Genomic DNA, 26,845 nt, shown 5'->3' with positions numbered 1-26,845 from the left:
GTTGGGTTTTACAAATGTGGAGCCTAATTGGGAGATCTTCATGGCTGTACCCTTGACATTTATTTAAGCCTCATCAACAAAACGGGAAATAGCCATACTAATTAGCACACCAGCACACAAATTACTATTTGTTGGAGGTGGACTATAGATTCACAATCTATTCCAAAGATAAGCTAAATACTGGAAAACAGGTTTAAAACACAATCTTAGAACTTTGTTCTTTTTCTTTTCTACAGCACACAGATTATAAAACTTCACAATGTTTTACTTTAAAATACATTCTTGGAATTCAAATGATCATAATCTCATTTTCAACTTTTGAAAACCAGATGAAAATAAAGTCTCTGACTGACAAATCTAGCTGGAAACTGGAAATGTAAAGTTCTTTAGACAACTGAGATCCACTTCTGAAATGAATAATCAAATGGACTAGGAATGGGATGAGTGAAGACTATACTCAATTTTACTCACAATAAAATGGCATACTTAAGGTCTTATAAACTTATAAATAAGATATTTCTTGGTACAATAAGTTTTATATTTCTATTCAAGTCACATACTGGGATCTATGGTCATCTATGGTCATCCCTACTTAGAATGAAGATGGATAATTTTAGGAGTCCTAACTACTTTAGTGATTAGAGATTATTAGTGATCCTGGACTGTAACTACCAAGAGAGAAGTCAGATGGTGCCATTGCTACAAAGACCTGGAGTTCAAGATATATGATACAGTAACCATAAACAAATAGCTACCGATTATCAAGTACCAAGTATGTGGCAGATATTTTATATACATTATCTATAATGCCTACAGCATCCTGGGAAAATAACTTTTATTATTATTTTACAAATGTAAAAATTAAGGCTTAGGAATATTTTGTTTTGCTCAATGTTAAATCCTAGTACCTTTTTCAAAGTTAAGCTCTGTCTGGCTCTAAACTCCATATCTTTATTTCTAACTATCCCTCTTCCACAATCACTCCATCCAACACAAAGGCATGATGGTAGTGGTTAGATACCTAAGTTCTAGAATCAGTCTGCCTGCTTTTGAATTTCTATTCTGCTATTTATTACTTGTAGAACTTTGGGCACATTTATTAATCTCCATTTGTTTCTAAATTTGTAAAATGGGGATAATAATTCTTGCCCTGACTGGATTGTTGGAAGTTTTAAATGAATCACATAAATACAAACATATACAGACAGCCTCACTGTTATTACAAAACTGTCCATCTTCCCTATGCCCTCTGAGGCTGCTCTAGTGAATTTTTCTATTATTTCAACTCTACAAAAATTTAAGTTTGAAAAATAGTAATAAGAACAAGAAAATTATCTAGATTACAAAATCACAAATGTCCCTGCAGAAATTTGCCTTTAGGCAATTAAATTCACCACATAACAAATCTTTTAAGAGAATTTGGATACTTGAGCCAGTTCTAACACGACAGTGATGCTACTTGTCAGTAGCCTTACAGTAGGAAGAAAAGAGTGTATTTTATTTCCACTTGTACCTGTTTTCACCTTTTTTAATGAGGTTCAACAGCTAGTAAACTAAGCTGTCTTTGAGAGAGGTATTAATGAGACTGAGCATTTCAAATAATAAACAGCACAGAAGAGACTAAATGAAGAAAACCAAATTTCTGTCTTCCAGAAGAAAAATCTTTGCCTCTGCTAGGTACCTCCACCAGAATGTGAGCTCTTGTGATGCTGAAAAGATTTGTGGATCCAAAATATCTACCCTGTTTCTTTGGAATGATTAGGTAATTCATAAGCAACTTTTTAAAAACCAAAACTTTGTGGATTATGAATCATGTAGCTGTGCTTTTCTCTTCATTTTGGCTGTGCAGAAATAGGCCTTAACAGCTTCTTACTACATTTAACATTTTCCCTGCCTTAAAACTTACCTAATTTTAATACAGTTTAATCTTTCTATGGTTCTTTGTAAGACATGAAAGTATTTTTGGAAATAGGTAGAATATAAATGAATAGACATTAGTTTCTCTGGTATACATATTGATAACTAGACTTTGCCTTTAACCACATCCAAATATTTCTAGAAATATTACATATTTAGTTGAAAAGCTTAATATGCACAGATCCCAATATTATTATACTTGGAGAGTTAGGGTACAAGAATTTCTAGATTTGGTAATCATCATAAGACAGTATGACCATGGCTCTAGCATCAGCTTTCTGCCTCTTCCATAACATACTGTATTATGTTTCAATTAAATCAATGGGGCTGGATTATATCCAGAAAAGCAAACCAAAGAAGATTCTGCAATATCAGACTGCAAAGAAAAGGCAGCAGACTATGGCTGATGACTTTTGATTTCCTTGCCCAATGTGCAAATACAGTACCCTAAATTCATTTCCACTTGTAGCCTTTTTTGTTAGTGTAAGTGGCTCAATTCTCAGAAGAGAATTAAGGCAACATCAATCCATTAGGGTAGGCTGACCTTAAATTTATCAAACCCCAGATTTGTGGTACAAATTTCCAGCCTCCAGGCATTTAAAAATGCCGACTTGTTTTTGTTATTTTGCAAATATGACTTTTTGGTAAATAGCATTACAACAGTTCCCCCTTACCCATGGTGGATATGTTCCAAGACCCCCACGGGTGCCTGAAAGTGCAGTTAGTACCAAACCCTATACAAACTATGTTTTTCCCCATACATACATACCTATGATAAAGTTTCATTTACAAATGAGGCACAGTAAGAGATTAATAACAATAACTGATAATGAAAAAGAACACTTATAATAATACTCAGAACAGCATGTAATTTAAATTTTATGAATTGTTTATTTCTGGGATTTTTCATTTAATATGTTTTGACCACATTGACTGCAGGTAAATGAAACCTTGAAAAGCAAAATAGTGTAAAGCCATTAGAAACAGTAGACATCTTGTGAGATATTGTCACAGTCCTTAAAACCACTTCTCTTGACAACTGCTTCCACTGTTCACCCCACTCACCCCTACTGCCCTTCCTGTGTCCTTGGTAACATGGTACTCTCCTTGCCTCTCTGGCTGGAGTTTATTGAACCAAAGATTAATGTCTGGTCCAAGCGAGCTGATTACATTCTTCCTTAAGAAATTGGATTCTAGAATTGTCCATTTCTAGTGGCTGCTTCAACTGAGGGCCTTTAAAATCTGTGTCAAGGACACAGAGAAGCTGAGAAAGCCAGAATGCAGAATGCCCAATGAACAAATAAGCAGAAAGAACAGGCCAAGCATTAAAGAGGGAATGGGAGGGGAGGAGAGAAATGAAGAAACAGGGGAGGGGAGAGGGAGGAAGATGGAGAAAAGAAGAGGAAGAAGAAAAGGGACAGAGAGGGAGAGAGGGAAGGACGGAGGGACGGAGGGAGGGAGGGAGACAGACAGAGAGTGAGAGATGAGATGAGATGAGTAGGGTAAGGAGAGAAGCTGATATTCTTCCCTGATTACTTTTTCCATTTCCTAGTTCTAATCCTACCAGAAGCCTAGATATATTCCTGCAATTAGATGTCCTAAAGAATGCCTTTATCCTTATAATAAATGGCTTATTTTATCTAATTTGTGAGTTTGCTAACACTATTACAACTAAATAATTAAAATCAAGGATTTGACGATAATTTCAATGTAAATGTACCCTGCTCTTTTATAAATAAACTGTTGGCCACCAATTGGCTATCATTTCAAAGCAGTAACAACTCAATATCAATTCAAAGAAGTAACATTAGTAATGCAAGATAGCATGGACTCTGGAAGCCTTGGGAAAAAATTGTTAAGGGTGAAATGTAGCAGAAAAAAATTGCCAGAAGGCCCAAAATTTAGCTCTTTGTTAAATACATATGTGAATCTAAAACTAAAAAATCAAATTTCAGTTGTAGAAAAAAACGCAAGCAAAATACTAAATTGTAATAGATATTAGTAGGCGAAAAATGATTGGGCATATGAACTCTTAAAATTTTTGCTATTAAGATATATACAACACAGGCTGGGCTCAGTGGTTCATGCCTGTAATCCCAGCACTTTAGGAGGCTGAGGAGGGTGGATCATGACATCAGGAGATAGAGACCATCCTGGCTAACATGGTGAAACCCCGTCTCTACTAAAAATACAAAAACAAAATTAGCCAGGCTTAGTGGTGGGCGCCTGTGGTCCCAGCTACTTGGGAGGCTGAAGCAGGAGAATGGCGTGAACCCGGGAGGCTGAGCTTTCGGTGAGCCCAGATCATGCCACTGAACTCCAGCCTGGGGGACAGAGTAAGATTCCGTCTCAGAGAAAATAAAAAAAAAAAGGTATATACAACACACAGATATATTTACCTATTTACATAATGGGACACATAAAGAATAAAAAGAAACATATATACTGGGTATACACATTTCCTGAAACTCAGATATTTATCATTTGAAAACAAAAGATTGTTATTCAGATATTATCAACATTTGCATCACAATTCTAAACACATAGGTTTAACAAATTCCTATACAGCAAGTAGGAAAATCATGCTAGAATTCTTAAAGAATAAGCCCTACTCCTCTCAATTCCTGTTATAGTTACTGCTGTCATGTCTACTGTAAATCATAAAATGCTAATGAATGCAGATAACTGAATTAATGACAATACACAGTAGCCCTGAAGACTTAGTATAAGTATACACTGAATGGAACCCATTATTCTATAAGGTATTCCGTAACCTAATACAATTTTCTCTATCAGAATGTACAGTGTGAGGACTATAGTTAATAATACTGTATTGTATACTAGAAAATTACTAAGAGAATAGATTTTAGGTGTTCTTACTTTGCAAAAAAAACAGGTAACTTTGAGATAATAGATGTGTTAATTTGCTTGAGTGTAGTAATCATTTCGTTACGTATATGTATATCAAAACATCATGTTATACACATTAAATATATATAATAAAAAAAGAAACTGTCTCTAGAAGTTAACAGAAAACAAAAACAGAAATCAGTAATGTATTCTGTAATTACATTATCATAAAAATGCTATGCCATGTTAAAGGAAAGACTTTAAAATTTTTTTTAGATCTACTTTACAGCATGGTGAATATAATTAACAATAGAGTACTGTACATTTCAAAATTGCTAAGAGAGCAAATTTCAAATGTTCTTACCACAAAAAATGTTAAGTATTTGAGGTGATGGAAATGTTAACTAGCTTTATTTAATTATTCCACATTATATTAATGAATCATAACACTACTTTAGACCCTATAAATTTATATAATTATAAACAGTCAACTTGTAATGAAAAATAAATTAATTAAAATATGAGGAGCTAATAATTGTCACAACATGAAACTGATATTTAGGAAATGTGTTTCTCCAATATAAATCATTTTTTTTTTTGTATCTTAAAGTATCCTATAGGTAACAAAGATCTCATATTCTTTTTCACAGAAAATCTACTTGCCATGGTAAAGATAACCTAAATGCTCCAACATTAAGCCAGTAAACATTTTACGACAGTATTTGAGAAGTTAAAGCTTGAAAACAGACAGGAATTGCGCATATTAGTGGTGGGGAAAAAAACAACAGAAAAATCAATAGCAAATCCATCATTAGTTCACGCATTAATAAATGTTCTCCAGTTAACAGCAGTAACAAGACAATGTTTCTGACTTCTGGAATAATTATTTTACTGAAGGGCTTATTCTAGAAGAGACAATCACTATTGACTATCAGTATGCTACAATTATGCAATTCTAATGTGAAAATATCAGCTTAAAAAATAAATAAATCAGAAGGAAATACTCAGTATGTTACAAAAATAGTCCCATGAAGTCAGAGAATTTTTGTGTTTTCCTTTTATATATACCTGGTTTCTAGAAAAGTGTCTGGCATATAGTGTTGATGAATGACTGAATTAATGGGATTTTTTTTTTCCTATAAAGGCCTGGAGTTTCAGTACAGCTTCACTATCCTTTCCCATTCTTAAAGACTGTTAAGGTTTGAATTTTGTCCTCTCAAAATCATGTTGAAATTTAATTGCCATTGTAATGGTATTAAGAAGTGGGACTTTTAAGAGGTGATTAGGCCATGAGGGTTTCACCCTCTTGGGTGGGATTAGTGCTGTTATAAAAGGGTGAGTTTGCCCCCCTCATCTCTCTTGCCTTTCTGCCTTCCACCATGAGATGACACAGCAAGAAGGACCTCATAAGGTGCCAGTGCCTTGATCTTGGACTTTCCAGCCTCCAGAACTGTGGGAAATAAACTTCTGTTCTTTACAAATTACCCAGTCTCAAGTATTCTGGTATAGCAGCACAAAATGGGCTCGAAGACAAAGACCCATGGAAGCACTTTATGGCCATGTATACTTCTGTGGCGCCTGGCTAACCAGGAAAGCTAACTGAGCATCAAAGATAGGGTTTCACCTCCTTCTGCCACTGATCAGTTATGAGACTTATGGCAAATCTTGTGACCATTCTAGCTATCAACTTTCTCATCTGCAAACCTTGGCAACTGTAATAAATGAAGCTTTGCAGCCACTTCCAGTTCTGTAATTTTGTAGCTAGAGTCCACTCAAGAATTCTTTTTTGAAGCTAGTTTTCTAAGGATACGATTTGGTATATACCAATTTTGTTTAGTTAGAGCCTTCATAAATGCACTTCTGAAAAAAAAAAACAGAAACACTTATAGCTATGATTCTGAACACTCTGTCACTTGAGATAGTATTTTAAGTAGCATATAAAAAGAAGTTTTAAATATTTATAGCAGATAAAATAATCTAACTTTAGAAAAGAATAGACTTATAGTACAGTAGTTCAGATTTTAATTTCTATAGACTATTTTAATGGCCAAATATCCATGTATAAGATTGATTTTATTTTTGTAGTAAAGGAATCCTCTGATTTCCAGTTTATCATCAAGATATCCACATTCTATAAGAATCACACATTCAATTGTCTTTTCCCTCACTGGACTATGAGATCTATGATGGCATGGGCTAACAAAGCATGTGGAGACTGATCTCTGAAACATTTGACTCTCGATCCCCTTGTAGCCTTCCCAGATTCCACCTACTCCTCCCCTTGACCAATACTGCAGGTTTTCTTATAAATGGATCCAAATTATACCTAAATAATTTATTGGAATTATATAATTTGAGAATGTGGAGGAATGAAGGGTAAATAACCTTACTTACCTGAGCAAGCTTACGCTTTTCTGAGTTTCCTCCCTTTTCATTGTGTAATTTGTAAACTGGTGTATATTGTACAGAACTAGAACAGGTTCCATAATCTTCATCATTTTCCTACATATGGAAAAATATACCAGCAATAATTGTAAAGCACTCCTTTTATTACTAACGTCTTAGATTAATAAACAAAGTATCTGATACACATACAAGTAGCAAAATAACACTTCAGCTTTAAGTGTAAAAAATCTAAGAAAATGCATTTTTCTATAATCAAAATTAATAAATTTAATTTAATAAGGTTAATGATCAATGATCTTAATTATATTAGAAATTTAATTTAATAAAAATAATTTAAAATCTTGGATTACTTTGAATAATCTGAATAAAATTTATATAAAGATAATTTTTTATCACTACACTGGAAGTTTTAAGTAGTATGTTTTCTCCAAAGGTAAAAATTCAAAACATAACAACTGATAATAAAATCTGCAAAGATATAAATTAAAATCAACACACATATATACATATTTACATATCTGCAATATTCATAGCTTAAATACATACATAATCTTTTGTAAATTAAGAACATTCTTCATTTTAAAGTAATACTATTGGAATGAGACTATCAAAACAAATGATGGCATTTCTGGATTACTTCTACACAAAAGATATCTTTAAAAAAAATCTTAGCATAAAGCAAGAACTTCAATTGTGATATCAAGGCAATTAACTTTATGAAAACATACATCCTTTTAAAGCATCTTTGAAGATTTCCATAGTTCTGTGATAAAATATGCAAACAGTAAAGAGATTATTCAGTGAATGCATACAGAATAGCAGATAGTTGCCAGAGGGCTTGTTATAAAAAAACATTCTTGAACAAAGGGCTAAGCATATTTCAAAAGTCATTAAAAACATAAATTTCTAATGTAAAGTATAAACTTCAAATTAATACAAGAATCAAGGTAAAAAGGAAAAAAAATGAATATGACATACCTTGTGTTTTAGTTTACTCTTCACTTCCTTTAGTCCCAGCTTTGCATGATTTTTTGCCTAGAAAAAGATAATAAATGTGCCTGCCTCAGGATAGTTCCATTACCATTTAAAGAATAAGTATACAAGACCACATCTAATGACAATTACTAACTATTCATATGATTTAGAAAAAGAATAGATTATAATCTAACACTCTATTTTCAGGGATACATATTATCACTTACTATTTTATTACACCTAAATCAGTTGGTAAAACCATTAGTCTCTTCTTTGTATACAAGTATCATATGAAGGCTAACATTTAGCCTATGTTGTTTCCTAAACTATTAAGAACACAAAAGGAATAAACCAGATTACTAATGTTAAAACTGTAACAAACTGGAGGAACAGAGAAAGTACATCCCAGCAGCAAGTTATTTGGGCAGATGTTTAACTTGAAGAAACTCTGGCAATTTTACAAAGCTTTATTAAGCGCTTTTACAGGTAGACACATAATTTTATTAGCAGAGCCATCTTAATGGAATGGTATTTTATATATAGTTTTTCTGATAAAAATTAAAAGTCATTTAACAATTTAAAGCTATACTCATGTTTCACAGGGAATCTGGCCACAGCATTTGAGTTTCTCACATCCTGCTGTGATTCCTGTGGGGTATAACTTAACTAAAGACAACTGGGGGCTTTCATGAAAGCCCTAGCCTTTGTTCCACTAGAAATTCCTACTCACAGTGGCCAAGGTGAAAAAGAAGAGAAAAGGAATTCATATTTATTTTGTTTCCTAAATATATGACTGTGTGCTTAGCATGCATTATCTTAGGTAGTTATCACAACAATTCTGTAAGATTAGTACTACTATAATCACATTTTAAAACAAGGAGAGTGACTCAGGGGGACTGTAATCTAGCTAACTATCCTCTAATCCACTTGATCACACTAATCTTTTCAGATGCTCTTTAGTATACAGAGTTGAAGCTACTTGAAGCTACTAGTGTCAGTCTTTTCCATGGTTCTATAATTCCATAGTGCACTGATTCATTTAAATAATTGTTGTCCTATGTCCTTCTCTGACTTCCTTCAGATTACCTGAAGATGGGATATAGGTTCTCTCTATCCTTTTCAACTTACCAGTTTGAAGCTTAACAAAATGCATGTATTCTCCAGAGAAATGCTCCAAGCAAATGGCTTTGGTAATAATTTAAAATTGAGACCTAACAAGAAAGATGACTTTGAAAACCGCTTAGCCAAATAAAATATGAATTACACTTTGCTGTTATTCTTAAATTTATACAAGTGTGTATGATAACTCTAGTTTTCTTTATGACCCCTATCAGCATAGAAAAACATATGCATTGAAAGCACAGGAAAAAATTGTAACCATAAAAATAAGTATAAAAATGTTGTAAGAACAAGACGGAATCATTATTCGCTTTGACAAACACATATTCAGTATTTCTGTAGTATGTTCAAAGTGCAGAGCAAAGTGATAGGAAAACAAATATAAAAGTAGGGACAGTATCTCTTACTGTACCTTCATGCTCTGCTATAACTCCAATGATGAGTATAAAGTCTAGTTCATGATAGGCACTCAATTTGTGAATAAATGAGATAGAGGTAAAAACATGATTCCTACTTTTGAAAAATTTACTACCTATAGAAAACCAAGGTAAGTAAATTCCGTTATACCACACAACAGAAATTGGGAGTTTTATTCATAGCAATTTGTGGTAAAAGAAGGAATTTCAGAGTACAGATATCAGAAAATAAGCAGTCTGGAAAGATCAGTTTTAGAGACAACTACAAAGGTCACAAAATGACTGACTTACCTGCCCCAAACTTCTGGATTCAGGGATGATATGATCACAAGATAAATGATAAAAGTGATTAGGTATATTCTAAAGACCTTAATTCACCTGAAATTAATTAATTTAGGGACTAATTCTCCAGAGTAGAATTTTTTTTTTTTTTCCTGAGACAGAGTCTCACTTTGTGGCCCAGGCTGGAGTGCAGTGGCGCAATCTTGCTTCACTGCAACCTCCACCTCCCAGGCTCCAACAATTCTCCTGCCTCAGCGTCTCAAGTAGCTGGGACCACAAGCACACGCCACCACACCTGGATAATTTTTGTATTTTCAACAGATAGGTGGTTTCATCATGTTGGCCAGGCTGGTCTCAAACTCCTGACCTCAAGCGATCCACCGGCCTTGGTCTCCCGGTGCTGGGATTACAGGCGTGAGTCACAGTACCCGACCCAAAGAACAGAATTTTTAATTTGAAAAGATTTTACTTCCTCACAGAGAAGAGTTCAAAATAAAATACTCCACTGATTAGAAGGATAAATTTTAAAATAATGAATAGGGTTTTAAATATGTTTGCTTCATTGCTGTGCTTTTGTGAAAAATATGAGGGAAATTAAGGCAAGACACATATTTGGCAAAACAATACAACTTCTCTAAGACTAAAAATAAAAAACCCTCAACTGCCTGCTCCAGAAGAAAATGAAGGGCTATTGACTGTGAAACTATTTTTAGAATCTTAAATGAATATGAGAAACAAGGATCAACATTATTTTGCTTTTTCACATGGTAGTTGTGTGCTATTTCAGTGTGAAAAAAAAATCTCTTCAAAAACTGCACTTAAACCACCAGAGGGGTTTCCTAGGAAAGCCATAGAACAACGAAACAAAATGCAGAGGCTGAAGTTTCTAAGGCAAAATGATAATCTTGTCTTACTTTGGCTTTATGGTTAGGGTTCAAATAACTATAATTTTGGGACTGTATTTTTTAATCAATTCTATAGATTAGCTTCCCTACTATAAAATTTAATATTTGAATGGAATTTTTAAACAGAAAGGGTGGCCACTTTCATATCACAATTTTCAGTCAAGGAATAGCAGAAGTTCTAAACTTTTATTAAAATATACTATTTTGGCCGGGCGCGGTGGCTCAAGCCTGTAATCCCAGCACTTTGGGAGGCCGAGACGGGTGGATCACGAGGTCAGGAGATCGAGACCATCCTGGCTAACCCGGTGAAACCCCGTCTCTACTAAAAAATACAAAAAACTAACCGGGCGAGGTGGCAGGCGCCTGTAGTCCCAGCTACTCGGGAGGCTGAGGCAGGAGAATGGCGTAAACCCGGGAGGCGGAGCTTGCAGTGAGCTGAGATCCGGCCACTGCACTCCAGCCTGGGTGACAGAGCGAGACTCCGTCTCAAAAAAAAAAAAAAATAAATAAATAAAATAAAATAAAATAAAATAAAATATACTATTTTATTATTAATTCAACCACATCAATTCATTTACTGAGGAAAGCTTGTGAAGACAAATTCTTACAAAATCAAAACTATTGCCTTAAATATTTTTAGAAATATAAAATATATGACCTATTGAATTTTTAAAAATTTATTGAAGACAACCCACTAGCTTCCCTCCTGAGAAGTTACTAGACTAGTATTAAGACAGAAATGTACATAGATAAAACAAGTGTGGAAACAGAAGGTCCTACAGATACAAAAATACATATATAAACATTTTTGTGTAGGGTTGAGAAGACAAAAATATGTGTATAAACTTTTTTGTGTCGGGTTCAGAAAAATTTTTTCAGGGGAAATAATGTCTGAACTAAGTCCCAGCTACTCGGAGGCTGAGGCCGGAGAATGGCGTAAACCCGGGAGGCGGAGCTTGCAGTGAGCTGAGATCTGGCCACTGCACTCCAGCCTGGGTGACACAGCGAGACTCCGTCTCAAAAAAAAAAAAAAAAAAAAAAAATGAACTGGTGTTTTCTAGGTGGATAAAGGCCAAGAAACTGACATTCCAATTAATAGGAATGGCTTGACCAAGAATCAAAGGGCAGAGGAGAATATCTTATATTGATGAAACAAAGAGTAGCTAAGTATCTTCAGAGATATAGAAGGTTCTGAGGTGTAGGGGGAAAAGGAACTAGACATGAAGGGTTGGGTTTTGAAGGGTCTTAATTGTCATATTAAAGAGTTTTTTTACTTTATCATTTATTGTTTACTTTATTATTCTTACTATTATTTCCGGTTTTTTTCCTATAAGTCTTAGAGCAGGGGTGTCCAATCTTTTGGCTTTCTTGAGCCATATTAGAGGAAGAAGAATTGTCTTGGACCACACATAAAATATACTAACATTAACAAAAGCTGATAAGCTTAAAAAAAAAAAAAAAGAAGAAGGAGAAGGAGAAGGAGAAGAAGGAGGAGGAGGAGGAGGAGAAGAAGAAGGAGGAGGAGGAGGAGGAGAAGGAGAAGAAGGAGAAGAAGGAGGAGAAGGAGAAGAAGAAGGAGAAGAAGGAGAAGAAGGAGAAGATTACAAGAAAAATCTCATAATGTTTTAAGAAAGTTTAAGAATTTCTGTTGGGGCTGGGTGCAGTGGCTCACACCTGTAATCCCAGCACTTTGAGAGGTGGAGGTGGGCAGATCACTTGAGGTCAGGAGTTTGAGACCAGCCTGGCCAACATGATGAAACCCCATTTCTACTAGGAATACAAAAATTAGCCAGGCGTGGTGATGGGTGCCTGTAATTCTAGCTACTTGGGAGGCTGAGGCAGGAGAATCGTGTGAACCTGGAGGAGGTTACAGTGAGCAGAGATCATGCCACTGCACTCTACCCTGGGTGACAGAGTGAGAATTTGTCTCAAAAAAACAAAAAAAAGGAATTTGTATTGGGCCACATTCAAAGCTATCCTAGGTCGCACGTAGACCACAGGTCATGGGTTGGACAAGCTTGCCTTAGAGACTCACTGAAGAATGTTAATAGACGGTAAATGCATCTTTGAGGGAAAAGACCTTGCTACATTTTTCTTTTTTTTTCCTACTTGAGCCACAAGTACATAGCAAGAATGTAAAATGTTGTTAAATGAAATAATGACATTTTATAAAATGGCACCCCATCATGAACTGTTTCAATTTGCTGTACAACTTTGCTGATAGCTTTGAAATAAAATGAGAACTATTTTTAGATTATATAAAAGAAACTACCCTCTGCATGCAATGTTATAATTTTAACAATTGAATTTTCTTTGGTCAATATTAATCCTAAAATTTTTAGGTTTATTTAAAAGAAAAATAGAAAATATTCAGAATTTACATGTCTATCATCTAGGAAAATGTTATATAATTTCATAAATAGGATTTTTAAATATCAAAAAACTTACAAATTTATATGCTGTCCGTACAGCAGGGGTTGCTTTGGTCATTGCTGTGTTGAATAGTGCACCTCCTTTCTGCAAAAGAAAAATGGAAACATATTTCCAAAAATGTTTGGCCAAAATGTCCTGAAAACAAAGTATTAGAGTAAGTTGCATAAAAAAAGAGCTTTACTCACAACTTAAAGACATACACAAATTATTTCATGTTCAGTGTTTTCAAGTTTCTATGTACTATAATAATTTCAAACAAAATGTACACTTTCCACTTTATTCTTTAGTTGATATAATACATCACTTAAAAATCATTTCTTCCTTGAAGGTTAGGTAGACTTGAGCAATATGACTAGTAATTTGAATATATTTAAAGCTTAATAAGAAAGAAATACAAGTTTATCAGCTGTTTTAATATTGGGCAAATAAAGTCTCTGTCTGAGAAGTTTCATATTTAAAAATCGTATTAACAAAACTACATTACCACAAATTATAAAATTGCCATCAAATCCCACTAACCCACCTAATTTCTTCTTCTGGAAAATAATATAAGAAAAACAAGATTTGGCAGGAAAATCTTGCTTTTCAAAATGAGCCATTTATCATTGGACCAAAACTTTCCATTTAAAAATTATCTTAATGAGTATCAACAAACTATAAACATAAAATAAGAATATTTAAAATATGACAAAATATACAAACATTTCAAATATTTCAAATAAACAGCATAAGTATAAACAGCATACTTTTGCTGAACATTTCTCCATTTATATTAGAGTAAAAGAATAACATTTGAAAGCTTATGATTACCTTGACTGTATGAACCCATTGTTGATATGACCTCGGGTTCCCTGGAATATATAAAAATGAGATGCCAGGAATGGTTGATCAAAAAGAAATCGTAAACCAAAATTTATCAAGAACTACTATTTGTACAATTTTTAGTAGGCAAATTTTATATGCACTGTTGTAAAAGAAGCAATAAAAGCAATGGCATCATAAGAACTAATAAATTGTCCTAATTCTTAGGAATAGAGTAATTAGCAATTTTAGGAATAACAGAGAATCACTTTTTCTTCATCCATATCTGAAACCTAACAGTGTTCAATCTTCTTTCACTTTAATATTAGCCTCAGAGGAGAAAATATAACCAACCTCTCTTTTGAAATCCAAATTTCTTATGTTTTTCAAACTGACTTTTCAATGTTTAATATCTATGTTGTTTTGTAAACTTTGCCTCCTTTACATAATTAGGTTTATTTTAAAATAATATTTCATGTACATAGAGAACTTTAAAAAAACTAGAAGAAAATTTAGAAGTGCAAAAAACTTTGGCAACAAAAAAACATTCTTCTACAACTGCTAAATATTAACAGATTAGTAGCTAACTTTATTTTAATGTAAGCTTGCAGTTTTAGTTTTGAAAATATCCTCTAGTTGTAAATCTGTTAAGTTAGAAAACTATTACCCAAGGAAGTGTGAAGCAAATGCAGCTTTTACGTTATAGGTTGTCGTGATTATGAAAAAGCTCAAGCGCTAAAAAAGCAGTTCTAATAATATCTGGCGATCAACATATCTGGTTCCAAATTGATAAATACTTTAGTCAATAAGATGATATCAGAAGTTAAAAAAAGAAATACATATACAACTTATCTAATCTTTCCCATAAACTGATCTCAGTTAGATTTCATCTACCTTCTTGTTTAAAAACTTAAATACTCCCTCAGTCACAGGGGTAAAAAGTCACAATAAAGAAACAAAATCCCAGGTCTGTTGTAGCGGCTCCCACCTATAGTGCCAGCTACTTGAAAGGCTGTGGCCGGGGCACTGTTTGAGCCCAGGAGTTCAAGGTTGCAGTGTGTTAAGATTATGCCATTCTTTTTTTTTTTTTTTTAAGTCCCAGTGGCTACTCAGACACTATCCAGTACAAAGAACCCCTAAAACATACTGTTCTCCTCTACTTCGTGGCTGTGGATTTTAAAAGATGTATCACCTTGCTCTTACAAAATAGAGACAAAATGATCTCAGTCCCAAAATTTCTTTCTAGCTGTTATCTTTGCATCTCTGATCAACATCAGGCAAGAAGTATCCAGCTCTGGATTCACTTCTATATTTAAAATCTTACTCTAATTTAAAAGAAATCTCAAAAAACAATTTTTATTCTGAAAAACATCTCTGACTACTCAGAACACAGCACTGCACCTTTTCTGGGGATGAAATATGACGCAAACTTTTTTTTTCACATTATTTAACTTGTGAAATAACTACAGCAAAATGTAACTACCTAAAATAACCTTTGTAAAAATAAGCTGTACTGTTTAAAAGGTATGAGTTTCAGGTGATATTTGGTTTGACCAAACTTTTAAAAGTATATTTCCCTTGTAAAATAGTAAAACATTCCAAGTTATCCTACCAACTTATTTCTCAGAGATGTTTTTAAACAACAAAATAAACCACAGATCTTTACTCATCCAGATTATTCATATATGTTTATTTCTGTATTTAAAGAGCTCTCATCAGTTCATATACTTATTACTTCTCTACTAAAAATGGTTGAGTGGAAATCATATATTTAAGACTTTGTTATTCATCACAGCATTCTGGAAAGTGTTTTAATTGTTTTCCCAAAATGAATGTAAGAAAGTGGAGGAAGAAACACCAGTTTAGCATTCTGTAACCTTTGTCAATTCAGAAAACAATTTTTTAAAACCTCTGAACCACAAAGAAACTAGCTATCATAAAAGTTTCAAACCATTGTAGAAAGGTTAGGGTCTTATTTAGAACTATGAGGAATAAAAAAGCTAATTTTCAGCTCTGTACAAGTCATCACATGTTTTTATCTACATTATTTGAACTGTATTTTTCTACTGTAGAATAGGCAAACAGTGCCATAAGCAGTCAGTTCAATGAGAAGGAAGTGGGCCTTGAAGTCCAATGGACCTTTGGAGCTCAGGCCTACTCTATCCTTGTGAAGGATGTGATTTAGGATAAGGTCGTTAACTTGGCTGAGCATCAGCTTCTTCATTCATCAAATAAGCATAATAGTCATTGCCCTTCAGGATTATTGTGAGGATGAAAGATAATGAATAAACTTTGGTATGGTACATAGTATATTGAAGAAATATCATAAATGATCATTATTACTATAAATAATTTGCCAAAACAGAAAACTGGGGTTCTATGATGACATATTATTCACTCATGTTCTCAAGGCTAGCAACTGAAAAAGAATAATAACCTAGGATTTTAATTCCCGGTTCATTATTCCTTCAACTCTGAAAAACTACGTCTAAGACTGCTATGTAAAATATGATTAAAACTTAAGTTATATAGAGTTTCCTCTATATCACACCCAAGGCAATTATATTTGAAAGGGAAAGGGACTGCTCAAGGCTAATACCCTGAAAAAGAAGGTTAATAGAATTACCAGTAATAATCTAAAATTTCATAATATAGGGGCAAGGAAGTCCCTTGGTTTGATGTTAAGAAAACATGGTACAATTTAGGCAGATTCCTATTTTAAAAGTTTTAAGGGCTAATTGTGCCTTTAAATTTCACTGTTTTTATGATTTAAGGTTCCTATTTCCACAATATTTATGAGAAAAGCACATTATTCTTTAGTAGTATTAGAAAAAAAGCTGTTGTTCTTCTAAAAATTAATTTGAATGTTGAAGAAATCCCTCAGAATCCTTCTTTTAAAATAACTGGATCATGGCAATAATACGCATTACTGAGGAAATCCTTAACATTATTTTTGTTAATAAAACAAGTGATTTTCTCACACTCAAGGACAAAATATCTATTTCTCACTTATGCCAAGACTTTCTCTTCAAATGTACTTGCTTAAATTTCAGTAATTTGTGCTTATTTATCTCAAAATATAAATTGGTCTAAATTGTTCAACAAGGCCGGAAAAATGCCATTAAAACTGATATTACCTACCACTTCCTTCAAATCCCTTTGATACCTTAGTCAGTAAAACTAAATAAGAACGGAAAAATAAATAAAATAACAAATAAAAGACTCATCAGATTATATGTGTAAACTAAGGAAGAAACACATGCTAGTGATAGAGAGTAACTATACACTCCTCATAAAAAGAATCTGAAAACATTTCTCCTTTTTAAAGTTAACTTGGTGTAAATTTAAAAACTAGTTTTCTTTTAAATGAAAAAAATATTTAAAGAAAGAATATGTGCTTAACTACTCAATATTCTTTACCTGCTTTTTCACAGACCAATACTATGTTTACTTAAATGCATCCTTTGTTCTACTCCTGTCCTGTTTTATTATCTTTTAAACTCCATGATTATTCTTCCCATTACACATTCCTTTTAAGTTAAAATTTTCCTTTTTAGTTAAGGTCGAAGATGTTACAAGGGTCTCATGAAGGAATAAGGTGTGACATGGATTTCCTTAATAGTCCTGCTGAGGGCTCACAAGTCAGAGGCAGGTTTTAAAAACATGCATGCATTCACAGATTCTGTAACCATACACTTCTAGATTCAAATGTGAATCTAGATGTTCCTTATCTGATCGTCCTGCACTGTATATTTTTAATCAGAGCCACAATAATGATAAAGCTCCATCATATTCATATTCATTTTATCATAACCATCAGCATTAACAAAAATAGTGTATAAACTACTATTGCAATGATAAAGAGGAGAAAATACATGTTTCTCTGAAATTTCCTAATTATTTTTACTTAAAGGAACATAAGTTTTTCTTAGTTTTAGTTAATGCTAATTTCTGCCACAGTGGTCTTTCTAGGACTTTATGTATAAAAAATCTACAAGAAATTCAAAAGAGATGAGAATTTTGCTTTGATTCAATCAGAGTAGGAAAGGGTTAAGTATTACTCTTGTTTACTGAATGTTTTTGCATTAAGAAAATCTATTATAAAAAACAGGATATCTTTGAAGTCACATAGACACATGTGGAATTGAGACTCTGGCCACTACTGGCTGTGTGACCTTGAGTGAATTATTGAGCTGAATACTCAATAAAAATGAGGTAATGAAAGTATCTCCTTGGGTGTTGTGAGGATTAAATGAGATAATATTTGTAGAGCTCTTGGGAGAGTTTCTACCACATATTAGTGCTCAATAAATATAAGCAATTATTATATTACTATTATCAGGAGAGAAACAACAATGTTACATCAGTTTACTTCTTTGAAGCATAGGTTGATTTCATGACATCAACATATTCTTCTTTCTCACAAGGGTAGTGTGAATGACAAATGTTTGGAACGGACCTCTAGGAACATTTTGTAAAGACACACACACACACACACACACACACACACACCCCTAGCTAGATGGATATCTTCTAATTAATAGTTAGAACACTGCTAATTTTTATTATATTAGTCATCTTTTTATTTCAAATTCTAACACATTTGAGTTTATTTTCATCTACAAAAAAAGTCTATGTATCTATAACATAACATAGAATAATTTAAAAATAATGCTTGACAGGCACAAATTTCTAAGGAACTTTCTTGCTGTACTCACTGGAATTAATATTTGTCAAATTAGGCTTCCTTTTAGATAAGTACTGGCTCTCTCAAATTAAAATAAGAGTTCAAAACCTTTTCATTTTAATAAAGAACAACAAAGTAGTGGGCATTAAGTTGTATTGAAAACGTAGCAGTTTCTAAGTCAGATACTAATTGGTAATCATATTCTCCTAACCTTTTTTAAACAATAAGGCTTTTCGTGAAAAATTTTAGTAGGCCCTCCCACCAGAAAAGTCACCTATCTCTACTCTATTACAGAGGTACTTGGACCAATGGTTACGATTACAGAATTTAACTGTACAAAAGGATCATAGTTCTAGCCTCTTATTGTCACAAAATGTCATCTTCAATTCTATAAAAGCTACTAGCCCCACGGGTCATAAAGATAATGAGACAGCAGTTATGTAAATACTGAAGAGATGCCTCAAGCAACTTGTCCATGAGCTGACAATATTTTGCTTGTCTGAATTGAGAAGTAAAAAAGTCTTATTTTAACACAAAAGTTCCATTGAAGCTAAATTTTTACCCATGAACTGAGGGAAGCAAGGAGCTGAATGATTCCACATTCAGATCCCTTGCTGAGTCAAGCAAACTAACTTTTCCCCAAGCTAAATGCTTTCAATGAAATTCTATACTTATATCAGATAAAGTTCCACAACTACTGAGTTCATTTGTACTTCCTTTAATGAACCAATTATCTCAATGGTTTCTATATTTTCATGATGGGAAAATGAATCTTAAAAATAACGTTAAATTTTGTGGAATGTGTAGAGGAGTACCTATTACGTTTTGTCTTTTCATGTTTCATTTCTCAATTCCAGCATCTATTTATTTACACATAGACTGAAATTTTTTTTCCTCAAAACAAACATACAAAGAAGTTTTAAAAATTGCTATTATACCAGGTCAAAAATTAACGCACTAAGACATAGAATACAGGGATTTTTGTTTACTTAGTACACCTAATATTTAGAACAGTGCCTAATACATTGTAAGCACTCAGCAAATACTCAGTGAATGAACAGGTCATTTCAAGGACTCAAGCAAAATGCTCTGCAAGTCAAGACTATACACCACAGCAATCGTGCAAAAATATCAGTTTGTAAATTATTAATTGCCTAGATAATTATAACATTATTTGAACATTTACACTAGAAGGATTAATTGTATTTATGGAATGGTAAACTGGAAACTTCCCTAATGCTGCAGTGATCTATAAAGTAAAAAAGGTAAAGATATCTAGATAATAATACAGTTACTTAAATATGTAGAAAGAATTTTGGTGTTCAGACCTTTCTTTTTGGATTGCATTACCAATCGTAACTTCAGTTCTTAAATTTATACTCAGTAATAACCATCACTAGTAGTTTTCTAGCAGAGAATACTACTATTCGGAAGGAAAGACAGGAAGATACGAGTTGACCGGATTTCTGTATTACTGATTTCCATCAATATTAAGAGATTATCCAGGCCAACAGCTACCAATTCATGAGGCCAACTTAATGCCTTGAGTAACAGATATCAGGCAAAATAAGCTAATACCATATCTTTTATAAGATGAAAAAAATATATTTAAGACATTCCATATTTAGAAGAAAAGAGTTGTTCATGAAATAGGTTTTATCAGACACAAGTGCAAAGACTGAGATAACTGTTATTGAGAAAATGGATAATCATATTGTAACTTGTCTTTACCTCCACAAAAGCCACCTGAAGTGATCTCTTCTTCAAATACATCAGAGAAACCCCTTCCTGCATTTAGTTTTGCCAGTCGACCATCGATAAACTAAAATTAAAAAGTATCAAATAAAATGTTATCCAATAAAATGTTAATTTTACATTTATTTTATAAGGTTAGATTTTTACTTACATCAAAAACACTAATAACAGACTCTTGTATAAATTACACATATATGGTGTATATATACACACACACGAAAATTCTCAAACAATGGAAAGAACAGGTGCTCAATAAACAGTTGCTAATTAATTAAATCACAAATGTACAGCAAAGACTCTAAATCTAACTTATTAGCAAAAAATAGCAAAGTGCAGTAGTAAAGGTCATAGGCTCTGGAAAGGTTGCTCAATGCACAATCTCTGCAGAGGGGTTTGTACAAAGGTACTATTGCCTTGCCAAGCCATTTACTCAAGGGGCTCTGTCTTCCCCAGCCAGGCCTGTTTTCCCAGTACCTGCCTCATGGTGTTGCTGCAAACAACAAATTAGATTAACCTAAGAAATGTGACACAGCAAGTATCTGTGAGATACTAGACATTACCTTTTTTTCAGCTTATTAACTTCATTCAGTAAAACACTACTTGTCTAAACTATTATATTCTAACGCATAATAGAGCACCAAATAATTTTAACCATCTACAATAAAATCAATACAACTTTCATAGTTCCTGGCATACGTGATCACTGAATGATAAGAATTATGATTAGTAAGTTAAATACTGTTGAGGTAAATGCATATTGACTTGATATGCATGAGGTTATTTTAGGCGATATTTTTCAGTGTTCTTAAAAAAGAGGTTGGAAGAGTGGGAAACTGAAACTATCAAAAGCACATGAAGATCATTTTCAAAGTGCAGAAATCCAAATACCCTGGAGACTATCTTCCATTGCCTGTCCTGCTCCAATCCTTACCTGTTCCAACATACACAGCATATCAGAATCTCACGGTATTAATGCTGCATTTGAAAAGTATCCTGGGTATTTTTATATGACCAGCCCAAGGTGAAAATCAATGATTCTACATACACACACACACACACACACACACACACGCACACACACACGTATTACTAGCACTTGGTTACCTTTTATTTTGTTGATTTGTGGCACCTAGAATTTGATACGTTGTAGTTTACTCCATCCATAATGATGATGAAGTATCTTTAAGTCTTCCTTGCTTAAGAGGCAGGTGATAACATAGGAAAGATTTACATGCTTTTTGCAAGGACTTGAAGATAGATTAAAATGTTCAGTTGCATCCAAAAACTAACTAATCCTGACCATAATTTTTTACCCTAGAAATTTAAATTTTACCTGAACTAAAATAAAGTAGTTGGTCTTAAAAAAAAAAAAAGAAAAAAAAAAAAAACTCAGATACTTCCCTGGTTTTCTGTTTGAATGGTTAATGAACAAAACTAATTGAGATGAGTTGTACAGGACAATACAATATTCCTCAGCAGCAATTTAAGATAATTAATAGGCTTGGCATGGTGGCTCACGCCTGTAATCCCAGCACTTTGGGAGGCCGAGGCAGGCAGATCACGAGGTCAGGAGATCCATACCATCCTGGCTAACATGGTGAAACTCCATCTCTGCTAAAAATACAAAAAATTAGCCAGGCGTGGTGGCAGGCGCCTGTAGTCCCAGCTACTGGGGAGGTTGAGGCAGGAGAATGGTGTGAATCCGGGAGGTGGAGCTTTCAGTGAGCCAAGATTGTGCCACTGCACTCCAGCCTGGGCGACCGAGCAAGACTCCATATATATATAAAAGCTGGGCATGGTGGCGCATGCCTGTAGTCCCAACTACTCAGGAGGCTGAGGCAGAAGAATCGCTTGAACCTGGGAGGTGGAGGTTGCAGTGAGCCGAGATTGCACCACTGCATTCCAGCCTGGCAAGAGAGCAAGACTCCGTCTCAAACAAACAAACAAAAAAATGTGTTGGGGGGGAGGAAGATAATAGCAGTAAGTCACACCAGTTATAAGACTTTGATACAAAAATCTCTTACAGGAAAAGTGAAGAAAGAATAGAAAATGAATCAACAGATTCACGTTCAAAATGTGGTTTACGCAGACCAAGGGAACAGAATAGAGACCCCTGAAATAAAGCTGCACACCTACAACCAACTGATCTTTAACAAAATTGACAAAAATAAATAATGGGGAAAGACACCCTATTCAATATATGTGCCAGGAAAACTGGCTAACATATGCAGAAGAATGAAACTGGAGTCCTACATTTCAAGATATAAAAAAATTAACTCAAGGTGAATTAAAGCCTTAAATGTAAGACCTCAAATTAAAAACCTTTCTTCCTAGAAGAAAACCTAGGAAATACCCTTTCAGACACTGGCCTGGGCAAATAACTTACAACTAAGTTTTCAAAAGTAAATGTAACAAAACCAAAAATTGACAATTGGGGCCCAATTAAACTAAAGAGCTTCTTCACAGCAAAAGAAACTATCAATGGAGTAAACAGACAACCTACAGAATGGGAGAAAATACTGGCAAACTATGCATACAACAAAGGACTAATATCCAGAATCTATAATAAACTTAAACCAACAAGAAAAAAACAAGTAACTCCATTAAAAATTGGGCAAAGGACATGAACAGACACTTCTCAAAAGAAGATATAAGTGGCCAAGAAACATATGAAAGAATGCTCAACATCACTAATCATCAGAGAGATGCAAATCAAAACCACAGTGAGATACCACCTCACACCAGTCAGAATGACTATGATTAAAAAGTCAAAAAGTAACAGATGTTAACAAGTTTATGGAGAAAGGGAACACTTATGCACTGTCTGTGAGAGTGCAAATTAGTTCAGGCCCTGTGAAAAGCAGCTTGGAAATTTCTCAAAGAACTAAAAATAGAATTACCATTCGATCCAGCAATCCCCTTATTGGGTATATAGCCAAAGGAAAATAAATCATTCCACCAAAAAGACACCTGCATTTGTATGTTTATCCCAGCGCTATTCACATAGCAAAGACAAGGATTCAACCCAGCTGCCTTTTAACAGCAAACTGGATAAAGAAAATGTGGTACATATACACCATGGAATACTTTGCAGCCATAAAAAAGAATGAAATCATGTCATTTGCAACCAATAAATGATGCTGGAGGCCATTTATCTTAAGCAAATTCATGCAGAAATAAAACCAAATACTGCAAGTTTTCACTTAAAAGTGGGAAGTAAACATTGGGTTTACATGGACACAAAGATGGGAACTATAAACACTGGAGAGTCCAAATGGTGGGGAAAGGTGGGAGTGGGGCAGAGGTTGAAAAACTACCTACTGGGTACTATGTTCATTATCTGGGATATGGGATTATTAGAAGCCCAAACCTCAGCATCATGAAACATACCCATGTACCACGCCTACACATGTACCTCTGAATCTAAAATAATGAATGAATGAAAACAACTATTAATGGGAAAATGTGCTTTCATCATCCTTTTATCATCATCTAATGCTTCTTAGTGAAACTGTGGTACGATAGGTTTAAATAAACATAGCCTAAAATAATGGAATCTTAGATTTTTTTAGAACATGAGTTGTTCTCACAAAACTTAGAACTATTTGAGGACAGGGACCATATATTACCCATTTTCACATCTTCATTATGCTTGGCATACAAAAGGTTTCCTATAGTATAAATTGACATGGAGTGTGGAGTATAAAAGGCCTGCATCACAACTCGGCCACTTGCTAGTTTTATGATCGTGGGCCACTTGTCACCTCTAAGAATATTTCTCCTTCTGTAAAATGGGAGTAATAAAAATACCTTATGGGGTATTACAAGAGCTAATTAAAATATTATGAAGTGTCTGCATTGTGTACACCAAATAAATGCTAAATAATAAAGTCCACTTCCCCCAGTACCATCACCTTTTCTATCTCTGTCAAATTTTTATGAGCTTCCCGAGGGAAGATCAGTCTTTCTTGTGTATGCATCTTCAATACCTGGCAAAATACCTGCCATAAAGTTTGAACTGAGATGTTGTGGAAATACTGAAGTACACTTTAACAATGCTGAAGTTCATATACTTTTACCTGATTTTAAAGTTAAATAATTATAATGCATAGAACTAATTCATTTCATTCTATCTTGAGATCAAAGCTAGGAACTTAAAATGTTGGCATCTTTGCTATATATAATGGTAATTTTTAAATAAGGTGGTTTAAAATGCACACAAAATTTGACTTGCACACATTTGTAACACAGTATTATAAATCAAAGTGATCTAATTTGATGGACTAGTTCTAATTTTTCTAAAAAAAATAAAGTGAAAGCAAAATGATAAAGTGAAAGTAATACATTACTGACAAATAGAACAAACTAAGACATCCTTTTAAAGGACTTAATTTGCTCTAAAAGATTAAGACTAGAAGACTTGCTAAAAGGTTTTCATTTTTATGTTTACTAGAATTAATCCATCCATTTCAGAAATAAGTGGAACAGTTCAAGCCTAAAAGCGATAAATCCCAAAACTATTTACTGATTATGCATTTTTGAGTATGAGTAACTACTTTGTCTTACTAACCTAGTGATTTGAGCCAATAGAAATTAATCACTCAGTAAAATGACACGTGTTATCACTGACTTTGCAAACAATCCTGTCAGTGGCAGACGCCAATGTACACAATGAATTAAAATGTTTGTTCTTATAACAAAAGATTGATTTCATGCATATACATACATATATTGTATATAGATGCATATAAATAGACACCCAGGAATAAACTGAAAAGTGTTATTAATGAGTAGAATGCTGAATTTAACAGTTTTTCAAACACCTTCTTCTATTTTTATTCAATAACAGCTATTGTTCCCCCAAGTGGAGTTGGTTCATGGTTATACCACTTTAGTAACTCTGGAGCATTTCATAGTAAGTAAAAGATAAGAACATTTTTAGTTACTGATGCAGATAAATAATTGTGAACTAATAAAAAATCATCTCTGTTGGAAAAGCTATGACTCTATAATGTGCTATCACATGTTGTCTGATAAACAGTTACCTATATCATTTAGTAACCTCATCTGTAGGTAATTGGAAGACACAAATTTTGAAAGAATTAGTTTGTTGTTATAAGTAATGACAACACTGTTAATAACAATAAAAGTGACACAGATATAACATAAAATTAGGTTGCAAGTAGATTTTTAAAAGAAGGTAAGAATTTGCTTTAAATGATGCTTTTATATAAATCTTAATATTTTTCTTTTTATTCCAAAAGAAAAAAATTAAAATCTAGACCTAAACATGTTAATTAATCACACCAAAACATAAATAACATAATTGGAAATCTTACAAAAATTCATAGATGTTATCCCATAGTATGGATTCCATAATTTTATAAATTATAAATATATAAAATTGATTTAAATAATAATATATGTAATTCTCAAGATCGATGACATTATTCCCTCTAAATCATCAACAATTGCAAGAACCAGATTTTGCTAATCCTTATGACATGATCTTTTTTGCTTTTGGAGATGTCAAGGATTTTAGGTGCCAGGAACCATGGACAAAAACAAATATACATATTACACAACACCAGAGGCCATCCCCTAGTTTTCAATCAGGGGTCCGTTACATCAAAATAATATGCATAAAATCATTAATAATTAGTCCAGTCCATTATATTGTAGGAATGTCTCCCAGGGTGAGGGCACTCAGGTTTGCAGGTTTCCTTTCAAACTTGCTATGACATGATCTTAAAGTACTGTGACATGTTACAAGATAAATATTTTCAAGCAGCAAAACTGCTTCTGGCTCTTCTTTTTGATATTGAGGTCACTAAGGTTTTTAAAAGTGTTTTTATCTTCAAATAGCCACCTAATAGGACATTGAGTCAATTTAAATAAATTATCTGTTGCTTTAAACATACTTCAGTAAGTAATATTGTTAAATGAAAATTAACATTCACTATTCAAATTCATTTTTTAAATATAATTAAATATAAAATGAACATTTCAAATATGTAACATAAAGAGTAGACTCCATGGGAGGCTTCTTTCCAAAAAATAAAAAGAATGTGTTTTGATCAAAGTCACAGATTACACTTCAAAATATCTGCCACTAAACTGGTAGGAATGTATATGTCCTCTAAGAGAAAAGTCATACGCCTTTATAAATCTCTAATTATTTACCAGTCAGTGTATTTCCAGCACTGAATCTAAAAATCCTAAAACAAGTTATGCTATTATCAGTGTTCTAATTCCCTTAGTGGTCTAGACATACGTTATATAAATATTTAATTATAATC

General features: G+C 33.4%; 1 protein-coding gene across 8 annotated transcripts in view; it reads right to left on the bottom strand.

Moving 5' to 3' along the window:
* The window catches only part of DENND1B (DENN domain containing 1B), a 277,082-nt gene that overhangs the window by 24,661 nt on the left and 225,576 nt on the right, over positions 1 to 26,845 (bottom strand). For 7 of the 8 annotated variants that reach the window (XM_073011651.1, XM_007989064.3, XM_037985770.2 and 4 more), the window contains 5 exons: positions 20,523 to 20,613; positions 14,114 to 14,154; positions 13,319 to 13,387; positions 8,152 to 8,208; positions 7,162 to 7,269 (listed from right to left, as the gene is read on the bottom strand). In XM_073011651.1, the coding sequence (XP_072867752.1) occupies positions 7,162 to 7,269; positions 8,152 to 8,208; positions 13,319 to 13,387; positions 14,114 to 14,154; positions 20,523 to 20,613 (366 nt within the window). Of the gene's footprint in view, positions 1 to 7,161; positions 7,270 to 8,151; positions 8,209 to 13,318; positions 13,388 to 14,113; positions 14,155 to 20,466; positions 20,614 to 26,845 lie in introns of those variants that run through there. The other variant, XM_037985771.2, reaches the window with a different exon arrangement.

This window comes from Chlorocebus sabaeus, chromosome 25 (genome assembly GCF_047675955.1).
Source record: "Chlorocebus sabaeus isolate Y175 chromosome 25, mChlSab1.0.hap1, whole genome shotgun sequence".
Lineage (NCBI taxonomy): Eukaryota > Metazoa > Chordata > Mammalia > Primates > Cercopithecidae > Chlorocebus > Chlorocebus sabaeus.
This window is presented reverse-complemented; position numbering and strand designations above follow the sequence as displayed.